Source organism: Macrosteles quadrilineatus, unplaced genomic scaffold (genome assembly GCF_028750875.1).
Source record: "Macrosteles quadrilineatus isolate MER2022 unplaced genomic scaffold, UCM_ALF_1.0 Scaffold_6__1_contigs__length_79288215, whole genome shotgun sequence".
NCBI lineage: Eukaryota > Metazoa > Arthropoda > Insecta > Hemiptera > Cicadellidae > Macrosteles > Macrosteles quadrilineatus.
The window spans coordinates 23,605,848-23,628,876 of NW_026542599.1; the positions used below are offsets into that span (position 1 = coordinate 23,605,848).

General features: G+C 34.5%; 2 protein-coding genes across 6 annotated transcripts in view; one reads left to right on the forward strand and one right to left on the reverse strand.

Annotated features, from left to right (window-relative positions):
- LOC128996331 (threonine--tRNA ligase 1, cytoplasmic-like) overlaps positions 1–9,287 on the reverse strand; it is a 28,061-nt gene extending 18,774 nt beyond the window's left edge. The window contains exons 1-5 of one of the 5 annotated variants that reach the window (XM_054421587.1): positions 9,197–9,283; positions 7,600–7,884; positions 3,751–3,849; positions 2,875–3,029; positions 2,144–2,259 (exon numbers count right to left, since the gene is read on the reverse strand). In XM_054421587.1, the coding sequence (XP_054277562.1) occupies positions 2,144–2,259; positions 2,875–3,029; positions 3,751–3,849; positions 7,600–7,851 (622 nt within the window). In that variant the 5' untranslated portion in view covers positions 7,852–7,884; positions 9,197–9,283. Of the gene's footprint in view, positions 1–2,143; positions 2,260–2,874; positions 3,030–3,750; positions 3,850–7,599; positions 7,885–9,080 lie in introns of all 5 variants that reach the window. The other 4 variants (XM_054421585.1, XM_054421589.1, XM_054421588.1 and 1 more) reach the window with 4 other exon arrangements.
- A 1,503-nt stretch (positions 9,288–10,790) lies between these two features.
- LOC128997084 (lysosomal acid glucosylceramidase-like) lies at positions 10,791–20,629 on the forward strand. The gene is made up of 11 exons (XM_054422661.1): positions 10,791–10,891; positions 11,375–11,435; positions 12,222–12,455; positions 13,362–13,506; positions 14,182–14,341; positions 14,845–15,005; positions 15,652–15,889; positions 17,231–17,378; positions 18,580–18,656; positions 19,504–19,784; positions 20,477–20,629. The coding sequence occupies exons 2-11, from the start codon at positions 11,378–11,380 to the stop codon at positions 20,583–20,585; spliced, it is 1,611 nt and encodes a 536-aa protein (XP_054278636.1). The 5' UTR covers positions 10,791–10,891; positions 11,375–11,377; the 3' UTR covers positions 20,586–20,629.
- Positions 20,630–23,029: the final 2,400 nt, after the last annotated feature.

The following is a 23,029-nucleotide window of genomic DNA, read 5'->3' on the forward strand; positions in this document are numbered from 1 at the left end:
GTAGCATATTTTGAGGGTCATAAAAATGCTGCTTGAAGAAAACACACTTTTAAAAATAAACACTAAAAAAAATATTTTTATCACAAAAGCACTTCCATGAATACTACGATTTTAGCCTTAAAGTTACCTTCAGGAAGATTACCTTGGACAGAGTTTTCCGTAACGAATATGCTTATCCTATTAATTAATAGATGTAGCCTACTTAAAACAACATATAATATAGTTGCTCATGACTGAAATTGGTCTGGGTAAGAACAGCGCTGCAAATGCCAAAGGTAACAGAAATTAGCATCTTTCCATTTTAAAAGGTAAGTTTGTTTCAGACGGGTAAATTTTTATCCTCGAAATCAAAATATGTCCCCACTCACTTGTTCCAGTTAAGACTTTACATTCTATTAAGTTGTTAACCATTCTGATCACAAAGCCTTGTGCCATTAATAAGGCCCTTTTTGATGTATTAATATTCCTCATCAATAAAACCACTGCCCCCTTTTATTAGTCTAATCTGTGTCTTGGCAATCCACTGGGTGTCTGCGCCTTCGTCTGTTTCAAGGACCCACTCTTCTTCCCCTTGGTAAACTGACAATTAATTTCCTGACTTGTCAAGTTTATGTAGTAATTCATTAATACTGTTAGTTTATAAAGAAAATTTGAAAAAAGTTACTTGGCTTGGTGCTTTCATAACTGCAAACTCAAAATACACCCACAAGTAAAAAAGAATCAAGATATTGGTTAAAAAATCTATGTTTGTGTAATAACATTATTCACATGAAGAAGATGATTTGTTTGATTTGTCGATCAGCTGTTTAGTTTCAAATGAATTAATGTCAAAGATTTGTGATTTAAATACATAAATTATTATAGTAAAGTTTTTAAATCATGGTACCTAACTTATTCTCCACTAAATTTTACTATTCCCAGCATTAAAATAAAGTAGTAAGATCCATTATGGGCAAACTTTAAGGTACACAATCCTTCATTGAAATGTAGTAGGTATACATTAAGAGTCATAATACACAGCAATTATTATGTAGTAGACTTTGACTATTTTCAAGTAACAAACATATGTTTCTGTAAATAAAAATTATCTCCCATGTTATCCTTATGGAGAAATACGAAACTTTAAAGGGCTCTGAGGGCCTCAATCTCTCATTATTTCCCTAAAAAGAAAGTTTCCTGCACAACTTCACGTTACCCTCTTTCCAATGACACAAAAAACATGTCAATCGGTTCAGTAGTTTCGGAGGAGTAATTGTCACAAAAATCGTGCTTTAAATAAGTATATAGATAATACTAGGCAAGAGTCAATAAAATTCCTATTTTAATAACTTTAATACTGTAATGTATTAATTGATGCTTTCCAAATACATCGTAATACAGTACAGAACCTTTTGTCGACATTAAAGATACAAGCGACCATTTTGTTACAAAACAGGACGTTTATTTATAGCCTCTCACTGGACGCTCGAGGCACAAAAACTATCTTGACCTTGGAGTTGTTAACCCCCTTTCCCTGCCTTCCTTACATGTAGCGTTGTTTGTTTACTCCGGCGATAAGATAATCAGTTCTCAAAATCGTAACGCACTTTATGATGTTATAAATTTGCCGCACAGATAACAAATCAGATCAGTTGTGCTCGAGCTACGAACGATGATGACAAACTGACAATAGGCTAGCCTATGCTATATTTTTTGTGCTCAACACAAAATAGCTTATTGTTAGTCATATCCTGTGGAGATAAGCGTATGGTTCAGTTCTCATCGCCCAGCGTGGGAGCGGAAATGCCGAGATTCCTAGAAAGCGGCGGTTAAACCGAGCTGCTCTCAAATCAAGGTCGGTTAAAACAAACTGTATTATTTTACAGTCGAAGGCGGATAATCCGATTATCGGTTAATACGAGGTCGGTTAAGAGGGGGTCTACTGTATTATGAAACTGTCATGCAAGTGAGAAAAATGCTAAATTTTGGATTTGTCATCAATTTTATTTTTCTTTGTGACCAAACCACAACAGAGGTTCATGGTTTCAAAGTTGGGATCAAGATTGTTTTCAAAAACGTTCAAACAAAATTGAACCCAATACCATGAACCTTTATAATCATACCATGAAGAGTATTTATAAACCACACATTAGTTCATATTTACCTTCAGGATTGTCGAACTTAAGCAATTCCAGTTTGCAGCTTGCTTCCAGAGGACGGTCAATGTCCCACAATTCTCCGTTCACTTTGGATATAACTGTGTTGTCTGCTAGGCCTTGGCTGTACAACACAAAGTCAATTACAGACAACTCTTCAACTGATGCTATTGTAACCTTTACTAGGAAACTAAAAATGTTTTAGGGTTAGGGTTTCAAGATTCAAGATACGATTTTAAGTTTTGGTTTTGGTTTGCAGATACCAATGAGGTAATGCAAAAATAAATGGTTATGTTTTGAAACCATAAGTAATGCTAAATTACTAATTTCAGTACTATACTAAACAATGAAAGAAATCACAATAACATTATCATTATTATTTTGTACGGTGCATACTGAACAGTGTTACACAAAAATTTTGACTCATTTGTTTCAAAATCAAGAATTGGTGAGCTGTTCAAGGATATGGTTGGTGGACTTTTAAAACGAAAGCATGCAGAACTACACCAGAGAGGCTTTATCTGAAGAAGTGTAGTGGATCATATGATAAGTAAAACTCTGTTTACTTGGTGAAACATATGGTTTATGTTTTTGTTGTGATGTTTTGTTTAGTGTTGAGATGTTATTAGATTTAAATGTTCTCTCTTTAACTCGTTTTCTTTTATTTTGTGATCAACCTTACAGAGCTACTCAGCATAGTAATTTTTATTTCGTCCAGGTAATATTACAATATGCTTACCTGATGCCCTTGGCCACATCGTAGGGAGTCGTCCTCCAGGACTGAGCCGAGACTTGTTTACCATCAGGCAGTGTTACGGTGATATTTTCCGGAACTTTGGCTGCTATTTCAGCATCGTACTGCGCTTTCAGCTTGTCCCACATAGCAATTCTTTCCTGTAATAAATATTTAGTTGAGACCCTTTCTTACTTCTATTTGCATTTTATTTTTATGTTTCACCTTCACATCCTAGGCTACTCCGAGCTAAAGCATGGTTTTACGCATTGAATCAGGCTATGCCTAGAGGGTATTATCACTTGGATAATCCTTCTTTTTTATTGGCAGGATTTGAACCTCAGGGACCAAAGTCCCACACACTACCACTAGACCAGCTCAATCCCCATTAAGCCGCATCTGTCCATAAACAAAAATTAAGGCAGTCTATCTACCCTGAATTTCAAAACTGGTTGGTTAAACTGACCTTATCTAGGCATTATAATTATATTTTTAAATTAAATGGTATAACCCGTTAAACTCTTATGCCCAGAAAATAGCAGAAAAATCGGATTTAAAAAAAAAACAGGTCAACTCGTTTTAATTTTTAAATTTAGTAGCCTATTTTATATATTCTTATAAGTCTAAACAAAATTTAATTTTACATCCAACTGTAGGATTATTGCAACTTCTAAAATTGTTCCCATAAAAATCATATTAACTACCACTGCTTACCCATGATAAGACTTGACAAGCTAATGGGAGAATGTATGTGTCAGATTGCTGATAGGCCTACCGTTTATTTTCATCCTTATTTCTCTACTTTTCTTTTCGTCTTATTCAAATTTTTGCATTTTTAGACATTGGTATAAAGTATTCACTATGACTGTCAATAGGTCCTACCTGAATATATGAAGGCCATGGGTTGAGCTCGGAAGCAGTAGTTTTTTCAGGCCCACCGCCGCTTTTTTCTTTTGCTTTCTTTTCTTTCATTTTTCTTAGCTGAAAAGCAAAAAAATCTTCATTATTGATGGAATTTATAAACTATAACAACACCGTTAAGTTATTGCTGTTCCTAATGAGAAATATAGCAACCCAATATTTGACAAATGGACCCACTAACTTAAAAAGCAAGTTTAAATTTGATTGGAAATTTGAATCTAAAGAATTTGGATAAGATGAGGACAAATAGTCTGAATTTTCCATTGTGAAAAGTAAAAGGTACTTAATATCTAAAACTAATTAGGCCTATTAAAAATGGACAGCATTCTTAAACTTTAAACTTAAACATTTAATTGATAGCTAAAAAGGGTAACAAAATACAATTTCTTCAAACTTACTATTCATATAGTTATAATTCAGTAACAGTTATAGTAACCAATATTATTTTTTAGTAACTTACTTAAAGATGTGTGAAATATTACTAGGCAGCCACTCACTAACTACTACAACTGGCATTAAAATTCAAAGTCAGTACGGTAATAAATATTTTCAAATGACAGTTAAAATTTAAACTAGTAATACATGCTAAACTAACAAAATAAAAATCATAGCCTACCACCAGCAACAACCTGTCTATGTTCTTCTTTGGTACGAACTATTGGAATGCAAACATGCAATCCGACCAACAAACAAAACACCATAGCAAAACAGACAGGACCAAACAATGCAGACATTTCAAAACAAAAACTAGTGAGCTAAGCAGAAAAACTGATCAACGAAACCAGCAAACTATAGTGCACTAAACCACTACTCTATCTCAAAGTTATGCAACTGATAACAAATTATGATTTTATGATTGTCACTTGTTTCAAGTAGCATTATTTTAAAAAAAATTTACTCGATTATTTATAGATTGTATTTTCTTTGGTGACCATCATGCAACACAGAGAAGAGAAAAAACTTGAACTGTATTATCTAAATACTAGACAGCTATAAATTATGATAAGCTTTAACTGATGTTCTATACAGTAAAAGTAGAAACATAATACAACTTATAACAGCCTGTTGTCACACAATGAGTTATTACCGTATAACTTTCGTGGTTAACATTAAAGTATGTTCTATGCACTGGCGAAGGTAGATAAGATTGATGTATCGCATGTTCGTCAGCCCAGTGAACTTTTTTATTCTGTTTCGCCACAACTGGTGCATGAGGAAGTGCTTCGCTCGCTTTAATAGCTTTCCGACAATCAAACACTTGAAACTTCAATTCGCCCATTTCTTTCCTCAATTTATTGCAGGTCGCCTTCATTTCCTTGACTTCCTTCGTACAAATGTTGATTTGTAAAGACTTGTTGTGCATCATGGAAAAAATATCGTCAATTTTTCTTTTATTGTATGTAACAACATCGGTCACTTTCTTCTGTTCCGCAGACAATTCACTGAGATGATTTAGAACTGATTTAATCCTATCAATTTCCTCAAACATAATGGACGATTCTATTTTAAAACTGTTTCAAAATTAAACTCCGCACTAGGAACTTCTGAAGGAAAATGTCCCACTCTAGTGAGAATACTGATAGAGTTGACTGAGTGTTATCTTGAAAGTAAATGTCTCTTTGCATTTAGATAAAAGGTCAACGTTTGGTCCCTAAATAAGTGCATTATCACCAAAACAAACAGAATGTTGTATTTATTTTTATGGCTTAGGTTACTGATCATTCCATGTAGGCTACAGTGTTTAAGGTTCTAAACGTCACTGTAAGTTATTAGTCAAGTTTTACTGTATAAATTTAGACCTCAGTTTCTAATGAACGTACTGTACTTAGTTTGCTAAAAATATATTTTTAGGTACCGGTAATTATATCATTTTATGGCTAATGGTATTAACGATAGACGATAAAGAATTTTTTGAAACAAAGCTACAATTGTCTTGGGAAAGTTATCAAAGCTTTTCTAATAAAGTTACACGATATTAAATTGTCTCGTAAATCTATAATATATTATAAGAGAATGAAAACATGTTAGTGTGATTTTAAGGTTTGAGATGTTATCTTTTACATCTAAAACTACACAATTTAATAAAGCATGCCCATTTTTTCACTCAATTCATTTGGACCAACATTCTACACATTTAACAAAATTCAAGTGGTTAGATCTATGACTTAGTTTTGAATAGTTGTGATAGTTCTGTTTTCTCACATTTCATACACCACAAAAAATTCAATTAATCTTAACTCAATTTAATCTCGAGGGAAGTTTTGGTTTCCTACAGCCCAACGGTTTGCATTTGACGCGCTATGGGCCTGAGAGATATTTGCATTCTACCCTTTTCTTGCGGGGGAATTTTTCTCTTCCTTGCGCTCCCAACAAACCCAAAACCTCCTGTAGCACTGGGCCCATTTACTTAAGCGGTCTGGGTTAATCCACATTCAAACCGTTAATAAAATGTATGCCCGTTTTCGTATACTCAATGTTTCAATATTTTTAGACAGTTCCTCAGACAGTACCTAACTTGGCCAAAAAGGCAACAAACAGTAAGCCAAGCAAAAGGCTCTGAAAAATCAGTTATCAAATTTGCAAGTTGTTATACTGCAGTGGTTGAGGAGTGTTCATTTCATTATGATTATTTCATTAGGCCTATTTTAAGATCTCTCACTCAATCATTGCATCAATTTGTTTGGTACTTGCAGTTTTTCATGTGGAAATGTTGTTGCAATTTAGAATTGGTGGAGTATGCCATCTGCAGGAACAGGATGAGGGACAAAGTGTGTTGCATCTACCTGCTTCAAAACAAAAGCAATTTTGCAGAGAACATAAAGGTTTATTGGTTTATTCAATCAATCTTAAAGATTGGTTCACGGTACCAGTTATTTTGACCCTGGAAAGACTGCTACTGCCCTGAAAGAGATCTATCTAGTGATAAAAATTCAATTTTATTCGAGTGTGGTTGTTTGCAATATTTATTTTGGAAACCTCTAGCTGAAAGAGATAGGTAGTTAAGAAAGTTGCTAGCCTAGTGGTTAGCATCTCGGACTTCGGTGCGGGATGGACGGGTTCAATTCCTATCACATTCGCAACACATGGGTTTGGACTGCTTCCCCAAGTATTTAAGTGCTTATCCTGTGTAACTCTTCAAACAAGTAAAAATGCTGCTGACGTCAACACCAAGAAAAAGAAGTGAAAAAGTATGGAAAAAGTCTTTTAATAATGTTTCTTTTGGTCTGGTAGAGCTAATATCACAAAATCCCGACTGATTCTTAAGGCCCTAGTTAGTTGGACATTGAGCTCCCGAACAGGAGCGCCAGCTACTAAAACAGGAGTAGAGGTACCTACACTGTACACAGAACTTGATCAAGGGGTACCACAGACCAAGCAGCTTGATTATGAATGTTTTTCATGGTCCAAAAATTCCATGCGCTTCCATTTGAAGAAACCGACTGGCAAATTCTAAACTTAAAATGGTTATTGATAATATAGCGTTAGTTCACAATTTTCTAACCCACAATATCTTTGAGTGGCCTGACAATATGATCTCTATAAAGCCACCTAACTGCAGCTAAAAAGTTAGGTTAAACGAGTAAATTTGTTAAATTGATTCACGTTTGGATTTAGCCTAATTAATAGATCAATAAATTTTCCTGATTGCTGTTTAAAATTGATAAATTGATAGATTAAGAAGCTGAATTTTTACCTAAATTACAGTAGTCTTCAAACTACCCTACAACAACAACAAAAAAAAACACATCAGACATGGAGATGTGCGATCACAAGAAGCCACTGCATGCTTTTACTGTCAATGAACTTCACCTCAGACGTAGATCCTTTGATACAGCTCAAGTCAAACGTTGGTTTGACGTCTGTAATCTCTGGGAACGACTTACGGTTCGAGCCGAAACTGGTTATATGATTATACCAGCGAGAAATATGAGTATGATTTTTGAAATCTTGATTCAGTAAGTAATCAACAACAATATTGTCGTTTTGGCTAGCCTGGTATCCAGATATATAACTGTTTTCAGATAAGTATTTGTTTAACTTGTCCAAACTGATTTCTGTCATATCTTTGTTCAAAATGGATGGTTACACAGAGCGCTGCAACACAAAACCAATACATTCAAGAACTGAATCCTCTTAAGTAGCCTACAGGAATACTGTGTCGGCGTAATTCACTGACCTGTCTCATATTTACTAATTTATAACTTCTTACTGATTGAGAACTTAGAACTTAGATTGAGTCATACAAACAAAACGATGAGCCCACAGTTTAGTGGCAACTGTCAGGACTAAGGTGCAAGTGTAGCAGCGACTCAAAAGTCAAATTTAGGTAATTAATGGTATGCATAAAACTTAGCTTATTGGGAGTAATTGGTTGATGAGATGATGCTGAAATACCATAAGGACATGGACACAGTTTACGCCACTTCACTTGCAATTTGAGTTTAAATTCTAACTTATTATAATTTTTCCATTTATATAACATGAGATATTTAAGTTAGATACTTAATAGGGATTCACTTGGTTTCCTAATCTTCCCCTTAAAATGAGTTTACAGTGTGTCAGGTGCCGTGAAATCTAATTTGTTTTCAGATAAGCTAAGTGGAGTTCTAGGCTGCACTTTACTTTAGGTCCTATACTCATTCGAATGAAAATATTGATTATTCGATTGTTTCATTCGATGTATCGTTTGGTTAGTTAGGTTAGGTTAACCTTACCTAACTAACTAAACGATATATCAAATGAAACAATCGATTAATCGATATATCGATCGATATTTTCATTCGAATGAGAGTAGTACCTAAAGTAAAGTGCAGCAGAGTTCTGCTAACTATAGTACCTACCTTAAATGTATCCAAATATTGCTAGGAGCGAGTAATCGAGGAAAATCAATTACTTAGCCTAAAATAAGCATTTTGATGATAAAACATAGGTAAAACTTCTGCCAGTCGCAGCTCTAAAAGTACAAATTAATGGAAACTGATATTGAACCTAATAAGGCAGTAAGGCACAAGTTTCAATTTTGTCTATGAATGTGGCATAGGTAATTATCAGAAAAAAATTCAGTTGCATCATTGATTGAAATTGTTTTGTAAACAGGGCATTGGCTCATTTTTGTTGTTGAAGATGATACTGAACCTAACGTTTCCAAGATTATTTAACGTCTAAATAACATTCATTCAGATGTTTAAAAGGGCGAACTTTAGTCTGTAAAATAAAATTACATTTAGCAAAAGCATGCACAACGTGTCGGCATGTGCCACACATACTAGGCTACGCAATAGAAACCTAACCTACGAACCGTGGCGTATCTCCTGGACAGTCTAAGTATAGAAGTTCTACCAAGACGATTAATTGCATATATCATCTTATAATTAAACACTTATAGCTAGTAATAAATAGTTCATGCCTTTTCATCTTCAATGTTAATTTTAGCAACTTCTTCAACTAAATTATCACCCATTTTTGACAACAAGGAACAATATCCAAAATTGCAAAAAGCAAAAAGCAAGCAGAAAACAGTAAAAAAAAGTAAAGAACAAACAACAAACTGCAAGTGTGTTTGGTGGAGGTTAGATCAGCTGATGTGGGCATTTCCGTCTGCCCACAGTGTCTAGACCTTTGATCAAAGGTACGGTGAGTCTAGCGCAGTTTAATAACGTCACTAAAGTGATACAATAAAATGTGTGATTCTCATTGGCTGTTGCTATGATCATTGGTGCAATAACCAGCTATGCTAGATGGGTAAAAACGGTCACCTATTGATCCTTCCACCATGCCTATTGATTTTAATTCCACTAACTATCATTACTGTTTAACCAATTGTGTAATTAATTGTTATTTGAGCCATAGATTAAACATACTCGGTTAGTTTATAGTTGAGCTTTGCTTCGGAGAAAACTTTTGTCTATTCCAAAGAAAATATATTTTGTATATTTATCTTATTTATTTCCTAGGGTAGTATCATAGATAAAACATAACGTTGTCTAGAAAAAACATAGATAAAAGAACTAGAACATGTCGGCCTTAGTCACTAACAAGACCACAAGACACGTCACTCATCTTCATTCATACTCATACTTGGCTTAAAAATACCTACATTCGTGTGGTTGGCTAGCTATTTTAGATTAATGTATAAATTTGGCAGTTGGTTATAGTCTATTGTATCGATGATAATTTGATTCCGTTATTGATTTTGTACTAAGGCTTTGACCATTTAATTCAGTATCCAATAGCCAATGATATTACTCCGTTCTAAAAATTTAGGTGTTTCACTATTATTTTTGTTTCTTATATTTTGCAGCTTATTGCCATTTTGACAAAAAAACTCAGCTGTTGAGTTATTATTTTATTGATAGGCTCAAAAGTGGAGGAGATAGATTTCTTCCCCTAAGACAAGACCATCTAAATTTTGTGAACTTATACAGTATTGTATTAAATTGTAGTCTTAACCGGAACAGTGGGAGTATTTTAATATACATTAGTCTATTAAACGTTTTTCAGTCATGAGGAGTTAGGTACTAGCCAGTCCCCATTCTTGATGTATTGATGACTTACCGTACGGTAATTTTAATTGAGTTGATCTCCCTTCTCCTTTTGAATCTTGAGATTGTGAAAACTAGCCCCAAAATGATTTCCAAATAACTGACAATTTGAAAAATAGTTGACTACCTAAGATAAAAGTGGATGTAAACCTACAATTAAACACGAATTATGTGTTGTAAAGCCTACACAGTTGCAGTACTATCATAAGAATTTATATTTTTATAATAAGTTTCTAAAACATAATTTTATATTTCTGTAATCAAATTAGCTTTACCAAAATCAATAGTCCAATTTATTATTATGTTTAGTTTTCTCGATATAGGAGTTTTATAAATTTGAAACCAACAATAGCAGCACAATTAATTAATAAAAATGAAGTTGAAACATGTGTTTTAATTTACGATATTGAATCAGCTGATTGTTGGTCAGCTGAGAGCTGATTGGTCAGTGTCAGTGGGAGAACAAGTTTTATCATTGGCACAGTCACAGTGAGTGACCCAAAAAGTATATCACAGCTAACCTAACCTATGATTTTACTAACAGTAACAGTAATTATTTTGTATGCGTTTTAATAGTGTTATATAGTCAATGGTTTTAATAAATCATTAAAGCATTGTAATTGTAATTGTAACCAGCCTTTGTAGGAATTTGTTTAATTTTGACCATAAAACTAGACTAAAATTACTTAAACTAAGTAATAATATTTTTTCACAGATAAATTATAATTCTGATTGTTTATTTATTAGTTAGAAGGCTCTTTTATATAAAATGAATTAACTATATTTTTAGAGAGTAAATATTTTTGTTTTGTCTGTGCTTTAGATAAATATTCAATGCCAAAGTTGTTCAAAAGTTGTTTTAGAATAAGGACAGAATATAGTATTCAGAATAATAAAATAGTCAATAAATGGGAAAATTTGTATAGTTATTCAGCTAATAACTTAAATTAAATTAAATCATTCAATTTCAATTAAAAACAACAAAAAAACTTCAGTTGTTTTTCAAACTCTTTGTAAGCCAATTTAAAAATCACAATTTTCAGGATATGGCCATGATATGTCTTATTTTCCTCCTTGGAGCTTTAACAGCTAAAATCACATCAGGTAAGTTTGAATTTAAATACAGTATCCATGTACCGGTTTAGTTTTAGCTATTATTAATTTTAGAACTCTACGTAGTTTTTCCAAGAAGTTATGTTTTTATACCAGATGTTTCTTCCACACTCATTGTTTTTATCATACTGCCGGAAATAATTCTACAATTTTTATAAGCCGATAAAGGTTTTCACTCTAACATTTTAATATACAACTAGTAAACACGTTGCTCGAAATTGAGCAATTGCAAAGAAGTAAAGTAGTTATTAAAAAACAAATAAAAGCCATCATAATTTCCAATGAGTTTAAAAGACTTTGAATTGAAAAATAAATAACAGCAATTAAATTATACAGCTGATCAAAATGTAAACAATTATGTTCTTCATAAGGATAACATGGGAAATTTAACAGCCACTGGGGCAGAGCCCAAGGAACATTTTCAAAAATGTAAGGTCAGTTTGCAAATCTACGCGACACGCTCTTTCCAATGAGACGTTAATGGATAAAATCGGTTAAGAAATGGCGGAGGAGTTCAACCAACAAAGTTTCATGTAGCGAATTAATTATATAGATAATTTTTCATGTGTTTCTGACGGATAAACATGTTTTCTTCTGAGATGGAGTACTTACATAGTCATTGGCAGGGGGGGGGGTGTGGTTCTAGTTTTACAGGAGGAGAGAGGGTTTAAAATAGGTACTTGTTTTTGCATTGCTGCACATAACCTCTGCTTGCTCCTTCTGATATTGTGGTGGAGCAAGGTTTTTCTATCATTTACTAATGATACATATTTTTAGGATACACCCACCCTTGTGCCCTGAGAGACTATGGGGATGAAAGGAAGGTGTGTGTTTGTAACGCTACTTACTGCGACACCATCACCAGGAAGGAGAACACCATAGACCGAGATGAGTTTATGACACTCGTATCATCCAAAGATGGGCTTCGGTTCCAGAAGAATATTGGCAAATTTAGTCAAAATGAAACAAAACCTGGAGCTACGTCTAATTCAGTTCTCTCATGGCTGTTGGGTAAGATATATACTAGAATTTGCTCTTCGGGAAGCTTTGGTTGTTAGGTTGTTCTCTCATAATGTCATTGGATGCTAATAGATTCCTCATTTTGAAAAATCTGAAGCCCTTTTCAAGGGTGTTCTTACATAGCATTTAAAAAGTTTACTCAATCAAAACTGAGTGAAAACAATTGAGGGATTAGTTTATTTATTATTTGATAAATATTCAGGCAAGTACCGGTACTGAGTTACAAATTGGTATACCCTTGGGTTCCACCAGCCAGCTGATTACCGTGTAAACATGGTCCTACAAAAAAGAACCTCGTGGCATTATTAAAGTGTTTATTGAGTTTAAATAAAATGTAAAACATTCAAATGATCCAAACTATGCACTGGATAAACTGAAACTTTGTAATTGTTTCTTTAAGTAATGATAACATAATTTTGAAAATCTTTAACTTAAATTAGTCTTTTTTACATGTGATTTTAACTTCTAAATAATAGTTAAAAATTAATTGTTCCCCATCCATTTCAAGCTCTGATATGTTAAGAAGAGCACAAAAAGTACACAATCATTGAAAACAAATTATTTTTAGAATGTTGAGAGCTTTACAATAGAGGCATGTTCAATCCATAACTTCAATCCACATAATCCGCCATTATGAATTGAAATTCAGGCTGCCGGGCAGAAACTCCCTAAACCCGGGATTTCCTAGACGAGGAAGGGGAGCGCGGAGGGTGGAGAGCGGAAAAGCAATTAACATGGCATTCTGCTCCGCTTCTAGGAAAACAGTAACAAAATTACCTAAGACAAGAGGAGTCCGCTCTCCTCGTTCCTCTCTCCAAGCTCCTCTTCCGCGTCTAGAAAATCCCGGTTTAATACTTTAAATTTACTGTGCTCTTAAAAACTGTCACTGATTCTCAGGTTCAAGTACCTCTGAAACATTGATATTAACCATCAACACCACAGTCAGATATCAGAAGATCGTCGGTTTTGGAGGAGCTTTCACAGACGCGGCTGGCATCAACATTCTGAGCCTTGGTAAAGAAATGCAGGAAATGTTGTTGAGGTAAATGTGCGCTATTAAAGTTACCCTAATATAATCTTGGGATTGGTCTAGTGATTTAATGATAACTCACTTTTTCAATAGGTACTTTCACTGCTCTAAATAAGAAGATATTTTTGCCCTCTGCAATCATTAATTGCTATCATTTACAGAATTCATTTAATTAAACTATTTGCAGCCCTGAAGTAATAAATAAATTAATCGTTAATTATAATTAGTTTTTGTTATTTTCTTACGCAGGCTTTTGTTGCCAGGGTCATTATAAGTTCAGGATGTTTATTCGCATCAACTACGTTGTCACTAATAAACTGTTGACAGACGTTTCGCCCTTACTATGAAGTGGCAACCTCAGTGGCTAGGCTGTGACAAGTTTTTTGTTTGTTTGAATTACGTAAATCTTGGCTGAAAGGACGGACATGGTCTTTCCCCAGTGTATGTATTCTTTGTACCTTATATTATTACTTCTCTGTGCCCATACCAAAACTTAAACCTATCACACTGGAGCACACCACTCGAAAATAACTTTAAAAGACTGCTGATTCTATTTCTGGTAACTATTTATCTTACAAACTAACTAGATCCAAAAATCAGATGCCTTCCTTTTTTGTTGACAAATATTTGATGCAAGTAAGAATAATTTTCATCTGTATGATTTTAACTAACTTTGTGCTTGACTAGATCCTACTTCTCAGACGAAGGCATTGAGTACAATTTGTGCCGGGTGCCAGTGAGTGGAACGGATTTCTCAACTCACCCGTACTCATACGACGACAACAACAGACTTCCTGACCCCTTGCTGAAGAACTTCTCGTTGGCCAAGGAGGATCTCAAGTACAAGGTAAAGAAAGAGATATCCTGTTTTGTGTTAAAATTGAATTTGGTGAGTCGGTGGCTCAGTTGGTAGCGTCACGGACTTCGGGCCCAAGGCAGCGATGTCGTGGGTTCGGATCCTGGTCACTGCCACTAAAATTTATCAGTACAGTTCACCTTCATACTATACTGGCTCACCCCTTGCATTGCTGGATACGTTCTATGCACAGATCTGTAGTCCATGTGGACGGACAAATGCAAGGTTAAAAGAGGCTGCCAACCTCTTTTTAAAACCAAAATTGAATAATTATGTATTAGAGGGTTTAAATTGCTAAATTTTAGGGTTTTTTAATAATTATCAATTCACATAGGGACACGACTGGTGTGTAACCCAAATATTTATGAAAGATGAATGTAGAACGGAGGGAAATGTCTCATATATAGCTTTGCTATTGAAAACCACAAAATTTAAGTTCATTTTGTAATATGCGTAATTAAGAACTATAATTTGGTACCGTATCTATTTTGTAGATACCAATGATACTGCGAGCCCAATCTATGAGTAAGAGGAACATCAAGTTAGTTGCCGCCAGTTGGAGCCCTCCTCCTTGGATGAAAACAAACAACGACTTTTCTGGTCTTTCATTTCTCAAACCAGAGTATTACGACTCTTATGCAAAGTACATTTTAAGGTAAGTCTTGTCAGATTTCTTTGAAGTTAAACATCGAAAGAGACTATCCGATACAATTTACTCAAGACAAACTCGATTTTGTTACTTAAATTATTAGGTTTTCTGCTTTATTTTGTTTGTATCAAAACTATGTATGATAATGATCTTGATCTGAAAATATTATGAGCAACAACTCGAAGGGCCATTCTCTAGGTACCTATTTGCAAAGACAAATTGCTTGCTAACCTAAAAACTAGATGGATCTATCTTAGGTTTGTTCCAATTCTTAATTGCATGATGGCAATTTTTACTTCCATGCTTTTTTCCGGAATAGGCAGAGTGCATTTTGATGTTTATAAGATTTTTGTTATTTCTTATTGTCAACAATTTTAAACCATGAATTAGATAACCCAACCTAATGTTGCTTATAAACGAGAGAGTAAAATAGATCCTTTGAAATTTACCAGGAGAGAAAAAAATTTATTAAATGATTAGTTGCATAAGTTTACATTTACATATTTACAATAAGATGAGAAAGAAGTACTTTATGCTGCCTTAGGTATCCAAAATCAATGTCCATACTCTGTCCACCAACATTCACTAGTTTTCCTTTTCAGCCATAAGCCCAAATTTCTATATAACTTAACATTAAAACACTTTTTTCAAGATTTCTGGACGAGTACAATAAAAACAACGTTACAATCTGGGCAATATCGACAGGCAATGAGCCGTCCAACGGAGTTCTACCCGTTAAACACTTCAACTCTCTCGGCTGGACACCTCTCGGGATTGCCAACTGGACAACGCATTATTTTGGACCACAGCTGCGTAGTTCAACCCACAATCAGACCTTGATCCTCGCCTTTGATGATCAGAGGCTGTTCTTGCCTTGGTGGATTGATCTGGTAATTATTAGACAAAAATTTTGCAATTAGTATTTTTACTCTATATTTTTGTTTACATCATGCTCTCAAATAAAACGTAGGAATGAGCTCGAAAATTTAATTGCTAGTGAAACATCTGGTGTGTATTTGTAGAATATTAGTTGGCAAGCGATTAGTGTGTGTGATTGCCTGCTCTGAGACTAGAAGGTCCTTAGCAAAACGACTGATAAAGAAATTTCTCCATCCTGTCAACTCCCAAACCATCTACCATCTGTAAGCCTCTTCTACATAGCTCGACCCCAGACGTATGAACTTCTTATGAGTTCAAACTGTACTTGACCAAGTCGAGGTTCAACCATTGACCCATGGTTTTGTCTGGTGAAAAGTTTGCTTGGACTGCTGCACTATTGATCATATCCAAATATACCATACTATAAGAATACTATATACAAAATTTAGGCAGTTTTAGGAAGAAATATGTCCCCTCCTCCTGATCCTGAGGTTTGCCAAAACTTCAATCAGCTGCAACATACATTAAGCAAAAATTAGTAGTGGAAGAACTTTCCCTCAAACTGCCTAAATCTTGTGAATCGGGTGGTAAATCCGACACTCTACGCCCTAGTGTTGTAGAGGTTTTGATCATTACACTTAGTTTGTAAGATAATTACCAATAAATTAGAACTGTAATTAGTTACCAGAAATGCAAACTGGGTTGTCTAAATATTTCATTGCCCTACTCAAGATGGCCAATAAAATGGTGATTAGCCTGACAATTTTAACATTTGTTGTTTGTTAACTCATTGACAATAACTTACGAGTATAGCTTGTGACCGCATTTGCAGCGAGACAGTCCTACTGCTTGGCCCTCAAATCCATCTTACGAGCGCTTGTCATGTGCTTATAGTTGCAATCGGCCAAATAAACTTAGGTGGCACGGTAGCTCAGTTGGCCAAGGCATTTCCCTGACTAGTTCACTACGTACTGAGGTCTTTCTACACGCGCAGGTTCAAATCCCGTTCATGAGAAATCCATATTGAGCCTGCTAACATGTGGCTGAGCTGGAGCTGGAGTGGAGGGCCCACCAAATAAACGGTGTCCGGCTTGAGTGGAAGATGATGGAGTGAGTTTAACAAAGATTGCACACAACACGCCCTGTTTTGCTTCTTTTTGCATCAGTGTAGAGAAGGAGGACACAGATTTGTCTTTTTTGGCTTTTATTTTGGTTTAAAATGGACATCAAGTTGAAATACTGTACATATATAATAAACAACTTAACCTTAAAATTAATTTAATAAAGAAATAAAAAATACTCTGGCTACAATGGGTTTAATCCTTATTAATCACATGATGTATTTTTTGCAGATGGTAAAGGCTAATCGCCGTGTGCTTGACTTCATAGATGGCATAGCAATCCACTGGTATTGGGATATGTTTATTTCGGACAATGTGATTAAAGAGCTCCATCAAAATTATCCGTCAAAATTCCTGTTGTACACTGAGGCATCACAGGGTAAGTATTTAAAATGCATTTAATTGATATTTAATTCTAAAGACTTGTTTTCACCTGTAAACCTCCTAGAGAGCACCTTTGTAATTTCCCAATTATATATTTTCCAATTACTATATGGTTGACTTGCTGAGTACCCGTCCTTCGTACGGGGTTGGTATACATGCTTATTGTAGTTAAATACTCGTGCTTTGCATTTGCAATGAGAGAGGACACGTTTTGAGAAAATTTGGTTAACTATAATCTACGGTATGCTATAGTATATAGAACATCTACCATAGCCATAATGTTCTATGTTTAGGTGAACCTAAACAATAGAAAGAAGTAAAGTCCTCGCACTCAGGTTTTTGATGCTGCTTGATTCAAATTAGCTGTTGTCATAAATGTATAAAGAACATGCAGGGTGCTGCACCCTGTTGGTAAACTGTATAATCTTTTAATGCTATTGAATATCATAGAAACAAATTGTGTAGTTGAAACAGCTGTCAAAATTATTTAATTCCTTTTAAATATGAATACTCATAAGGTTGACATGGGAAACTCTAGAGCCGCTGGGGCGGAGCCCGAAAGAATTTTTGAGGTAAGAATATGTCTATAATGTTAATCGGGAATGTGAGCTATCATCATACCAAATTTCAACACAATCCGACCAGTAGTTAATGCGTGATTGAACTTCAAACAAACAAACAAACAAATAAATAAACAAACAAATAAACAAACAAACACACAAACTTTCACATTTATAATATTAGTATGATGTAATAATGTTATTTCTGAAAGTTGTTACAAGACAAGTTTGTGAAAAAATGTCCTATTGATTTTATTTTACCTCTAATCACAGTGTATATTTCAGTGTACTAGAATTATCACCTAATTCCATAATTTCTATTCTTGACACAACAGACACTTTAATATGCCTCATAAAAGTCAAAAAATAGCTTCGGATAGCAAAACTCTTTCTAGTCTGAATGTTTGCTGATCCAAACTGGGACAGATCAGTGATTCCCCTCTATCAGGATGCATGTAGCAATCAGATTTATATTTTAATGGAATATTTTTAGTGAAGGATGGATGAGATTGTTTTGTAACTGGTTAAAACACTTGGATTTTTGTAATCGATAATTTGATTATTATTTACTAAAATCTTAACAGCACTTTAAATTAAGAATAAAAATTCTATATTCCGGCTGTTGATATTTTCTAGGGGATAAGCCGTGGGAGAAGAAAGTTGAACTCGGCTCTTGGGAAAGAGGAGAGGCTTACTTGGCAGATATTATAGAGGTGAATTAAAAATGGTATTACTTTATTATGACCGAAAAAAATATCAACATATACATTTTTTTAGACTTCACTAAACATTATGAAGATTTTAATTCTCAGGCCTTAATTGCTGGCATCCATACTTTAAGCACTGATAACTCAAAAAATCAGTATAAACCCTACAATCAATTGAATACATTGGAGGTTCCAAGAGGGGTGCTACAGGGGCTAAAGCTGATCAGACACAGGAGAAATCAATTAAAACATAAATTTTTTTCTAAAGTCCAAAGGTTTTGGATACAGTAAACAGTTCTATTTGTAAAAAATGGATTTAGAAAGTCTCCAGGAGTCTTTTAAAAGTAAAAAATTTTCAGGGGGGACCCCTGAACACCCCTCTTTTCTTGTAGGGTGTGGAATCTACTGTTGAATTGAACCACCAGCAGTCTGTGCTGGATGTCAATAACTTCTGATTCCTATCATAAGTACACCAACTTTAAATACTTTACTTGAAACCTAGTAAAACCGAGAAGACGACTTATTATCTATGCTAAGTATACTTTAGCATATTTTATGTGGTTATATCAAATGTCACTTGGTTTTTGACACAACAAAAATCAAGGGAGAAAAGAGATTTATTACAGTAGCGTACCGTTACTTTATGAGTAGCTCATTCAAATATTACATGTTTGATTTTAATGAAACATTGGCTACGGCTGGTTCATATAGGTGGAATTTCTACTTCAATATCTAAAATTCAATTGGCAAGTAAACATGTTATGGCATAGCTGTGTTTTACAACATTCTTCTCTTTATAACATAACCAAAGTCTCATACACAATCTTTTCTCACACTCAAATCACATCATTAGAACCTAAACGCATGGGTAACCGGTTGGATGGATTGGAACTTGGCTCTTGATGAGCAAGGCGGCCCGACCTGGGCCAAGAACTACGTCGACAGTCCGATCCTAGTGAACGCCTCTGGTGGTGAGTTCTACAAACAACCGATGTTCTACGCTATCGGACATGTGACCAAGTTCATCGAGAGAGACGCTGAGAGGATAGAGATATCTCCTAGTGACCAGACCGAGATACAAGCGACAGCTGTGGTCAACCCTGACGCAAGATTGGTGATTGTCATTATCAACAAGTGAGTATCATCATTGCCTTTGAAGACTTTTAGAATCCTACTGTTAAATCAGTATTATAGACTTACGATTATGAAGATGCTCTGATGATGCATGAAGATAATACTGATGGGTGTATTTGAGCCGAAATTATGTGAGTAAATAGATTAAAGATGCCTTTTGTAGCTTTGTTACTGAAACCAAACCTTTGTCCAAGACCATTCAAATCTCAATGATTACTGTAACAGGTTCATTACCAGCCATCACACTCCTCTGTATTAAGCCTACTGGCACCAGGTAGTGAATGATTTAAGGTGTGTTATGGTATGTTTTGGTGAGCGTTTAGTTAGAGTACGCTGCGTTAATACTTGTGTGTGCAGTGGCGGTTCTAAGGGGGAGGGGGATACAGGGGCTAAAACCTTCCCCTATTGTACCCTGGGAAAAAAAATTTTAACATACCATAAAAAACTGAGGTTTTTGGACACAGTTTAGGACGTTTAAAATAGCTTTCGAAATTTATCAAATTTTCAGGGTGAGGATCCCTTCTTCCTTTTACTTTACATCCCTTAAACCTCCGGTAGCCCCCCTTGACAAGTCCTAGAACCTGATTATAAACACCCATGATGTTTTGTTCTTTGTTGGCTGTAGTCTGCCTTAGGTAAGTTCAGCTTATGTAAATATTTCTCACAGACTTTAATTCTTTTGACATTTTCAGGGGTAACGTTGAAAAAAATGTTTCCATACAAGTTCCAAGGAAAGGATGGATGAACTTTAATCTACCAGCAAGATCATTTGCAACAATAGTTTGTGATTTGAAAGATTGATGTTCTAATCCACATTTGTGTTGTGAATAAAATGTGGCGAATCAGTTTGTTTTATCATTATACCCTTTTATCGTAATATAATTTTTTAACCCAAGACGATAGGGTTACAATTTTTACCAATTACCTTACCTGAGAAGTTTAAGTTTCACACTTCTAATCAAATCTAATCTAATCTAACCAAATCAGGCAAACCCAGATAGATAATGGAATGGTGATGTAGATTGGTTTCCCAAAGGTAAACAAACACATTAAATCTTCCTATGCTTTCTCACTTTTCCACTACAGACTAAACATATTGGCTTCCACATAACTTTAGGTGTCTGGGGAGCAATCTAATGGATTCCTAATGGTAAACAAAAACATGAAATTTTCCTATGCTTTCTCATCTCTCCGCTACAGACTAAATATAACCATACGATTTACACATGACTTTAGCATGTCTATAGAGTAATCTATAACCTCTAGATTTGTTTACCAGAGTGCCATATAAGACTTTAACCAAAGTTGACTTAACCTAACTCATTGTTGAGTGTTTAGGTTAACACTTAAAAATTGAAATCTAACACTCTTATTTCTGTGTAGACAAATGTACCAATAAATTAATTAAGTGATCTATTGGATAAGATTATTCTTTGGTTGGAAATATAATGTAGCTGCCATTTTAATTGTAAGGAGTATCTGAGGATTGTTCAGTTATACTTATTAACTTTGGACACTATGTAGATACTCTGTACCTATATCACTGAATAAAGATTGGCCTATATTGAGCAGAGCTGTCAAAAAAATGTTTCACTAAAAAGAAACCAGCTGAATAAGTTTCCAATGGAATCTGATAGTACGGTACTGATCTGTTTTATTTTCAGCTTTGTATGATAGTAGTGATGAAATATGCTGTAGTTTGAAGAACATTACTTAAGCAAATTTCCTACAGGGAATAAGTATAACAGAGACCTAGCCCTAACCGATTTACTTTTTTGTTTTGGGGTCCCCAGAAGCCCAAAAAACACCCATTTAAATTTATAGACAAAAAACTTAAACTGACATTTTGAAAGTCTGAAGAACTCAGATAACATTCTCTCATCAGCTTGCAAATGATTGTATATTAATATTTTGAAGTACCCCTCTTCTGTTGGTTTTGTAATTAAATTATACTTTGTGTGCTAAGTCTTGGAACACTTATCATTTCCAAAATTTCTCCATCTTCTAGATCTTCAACTAACAAATAACTGAATAGTATTTTGTTAAAGCCTATAAACTAATAATCCACTATCCCTACTTCAACTCGGCAACAGTCAAAAAGCAACTGAACGATTGTATAATAATCGCACAATGACAATGCCTACTGCAACGATTATTGCCGAGCGATAATTGCCCAACGATGATCGATGATCGACTGCAGTTCCAGCCACACCAGTGACAATGCACCTTTAGATGGCTCAATGTGACTTGTAATGTCAAACTATTGACTATATAATATATAAGATATAGTCAATGATCGAACTCATAGTGCAACTTTAATCTGAGAAAAAACATCAGTAAAAAAACTGTTTTGATTACTTAAAAAGGATTTGCACAAACATTGTGTTTGGATCATGGTCTGGTTTTGAAACATGGAAACTTCTTTTGTTTGCACATGATTGAACAGCCCCAAGCAACAGTTGTTACTACAATCTTGTGTCAATAATTACTCCTGAAAAACTGATAAACAGTTTCAGTGAAACTTTCCAGTGGTCACCACACATTTGCTCGAAGGTATACTTGACCGGATGACCTACCTTTTATTTGTAGTGATGTTTTGGTGGGAACTTATCAGCTGATTTATTCCTTAAAACTGTTATCAGTTGTCCATGATAGGTGTCAATAGTATTATCATTGTATTATTGACTGATTTATTAACCATTTGTACTATCGCTTATTTAATGGTGTATCCAATAATGTATCAATTAAAAACTCCTTAATAACATTTACATAGAATTTAGTTGGTGAAATACTGGCTTTACAAAAATATAAAAAAACAATGGTAATCATGGATATAACATTTTACTGCCCATTAATATCCCACAACAACAAGCCCAAAATACTCACAATTATTGTATTGATCCATTAAAAAAACAATATTGTTGCAAATCGATAAGTATACAGGACATGCAAAGAATATAAAAAAAAAACTAAAAATAGCAAAATAGTGTGCAAACTATGCACATAAAAAAACATCAAAGCAAACACATGTTTTAAACCAAATGGTTTAAAGGATTATTATCTTTGTGTTGAAATAATTGCCAAATCTACCACTTAAAAATAAAATGTCCAATGATAGCAATTCAGTATGATCAGCTGATTTTATTCACTCCAGTGCAACAGGCCATCTATCAAGATTGTCTACCATCTGAGTAAACAACAACAATGAAACTTTCCTTCGTCTGGTGGGCCTTGTCGTCACGTGA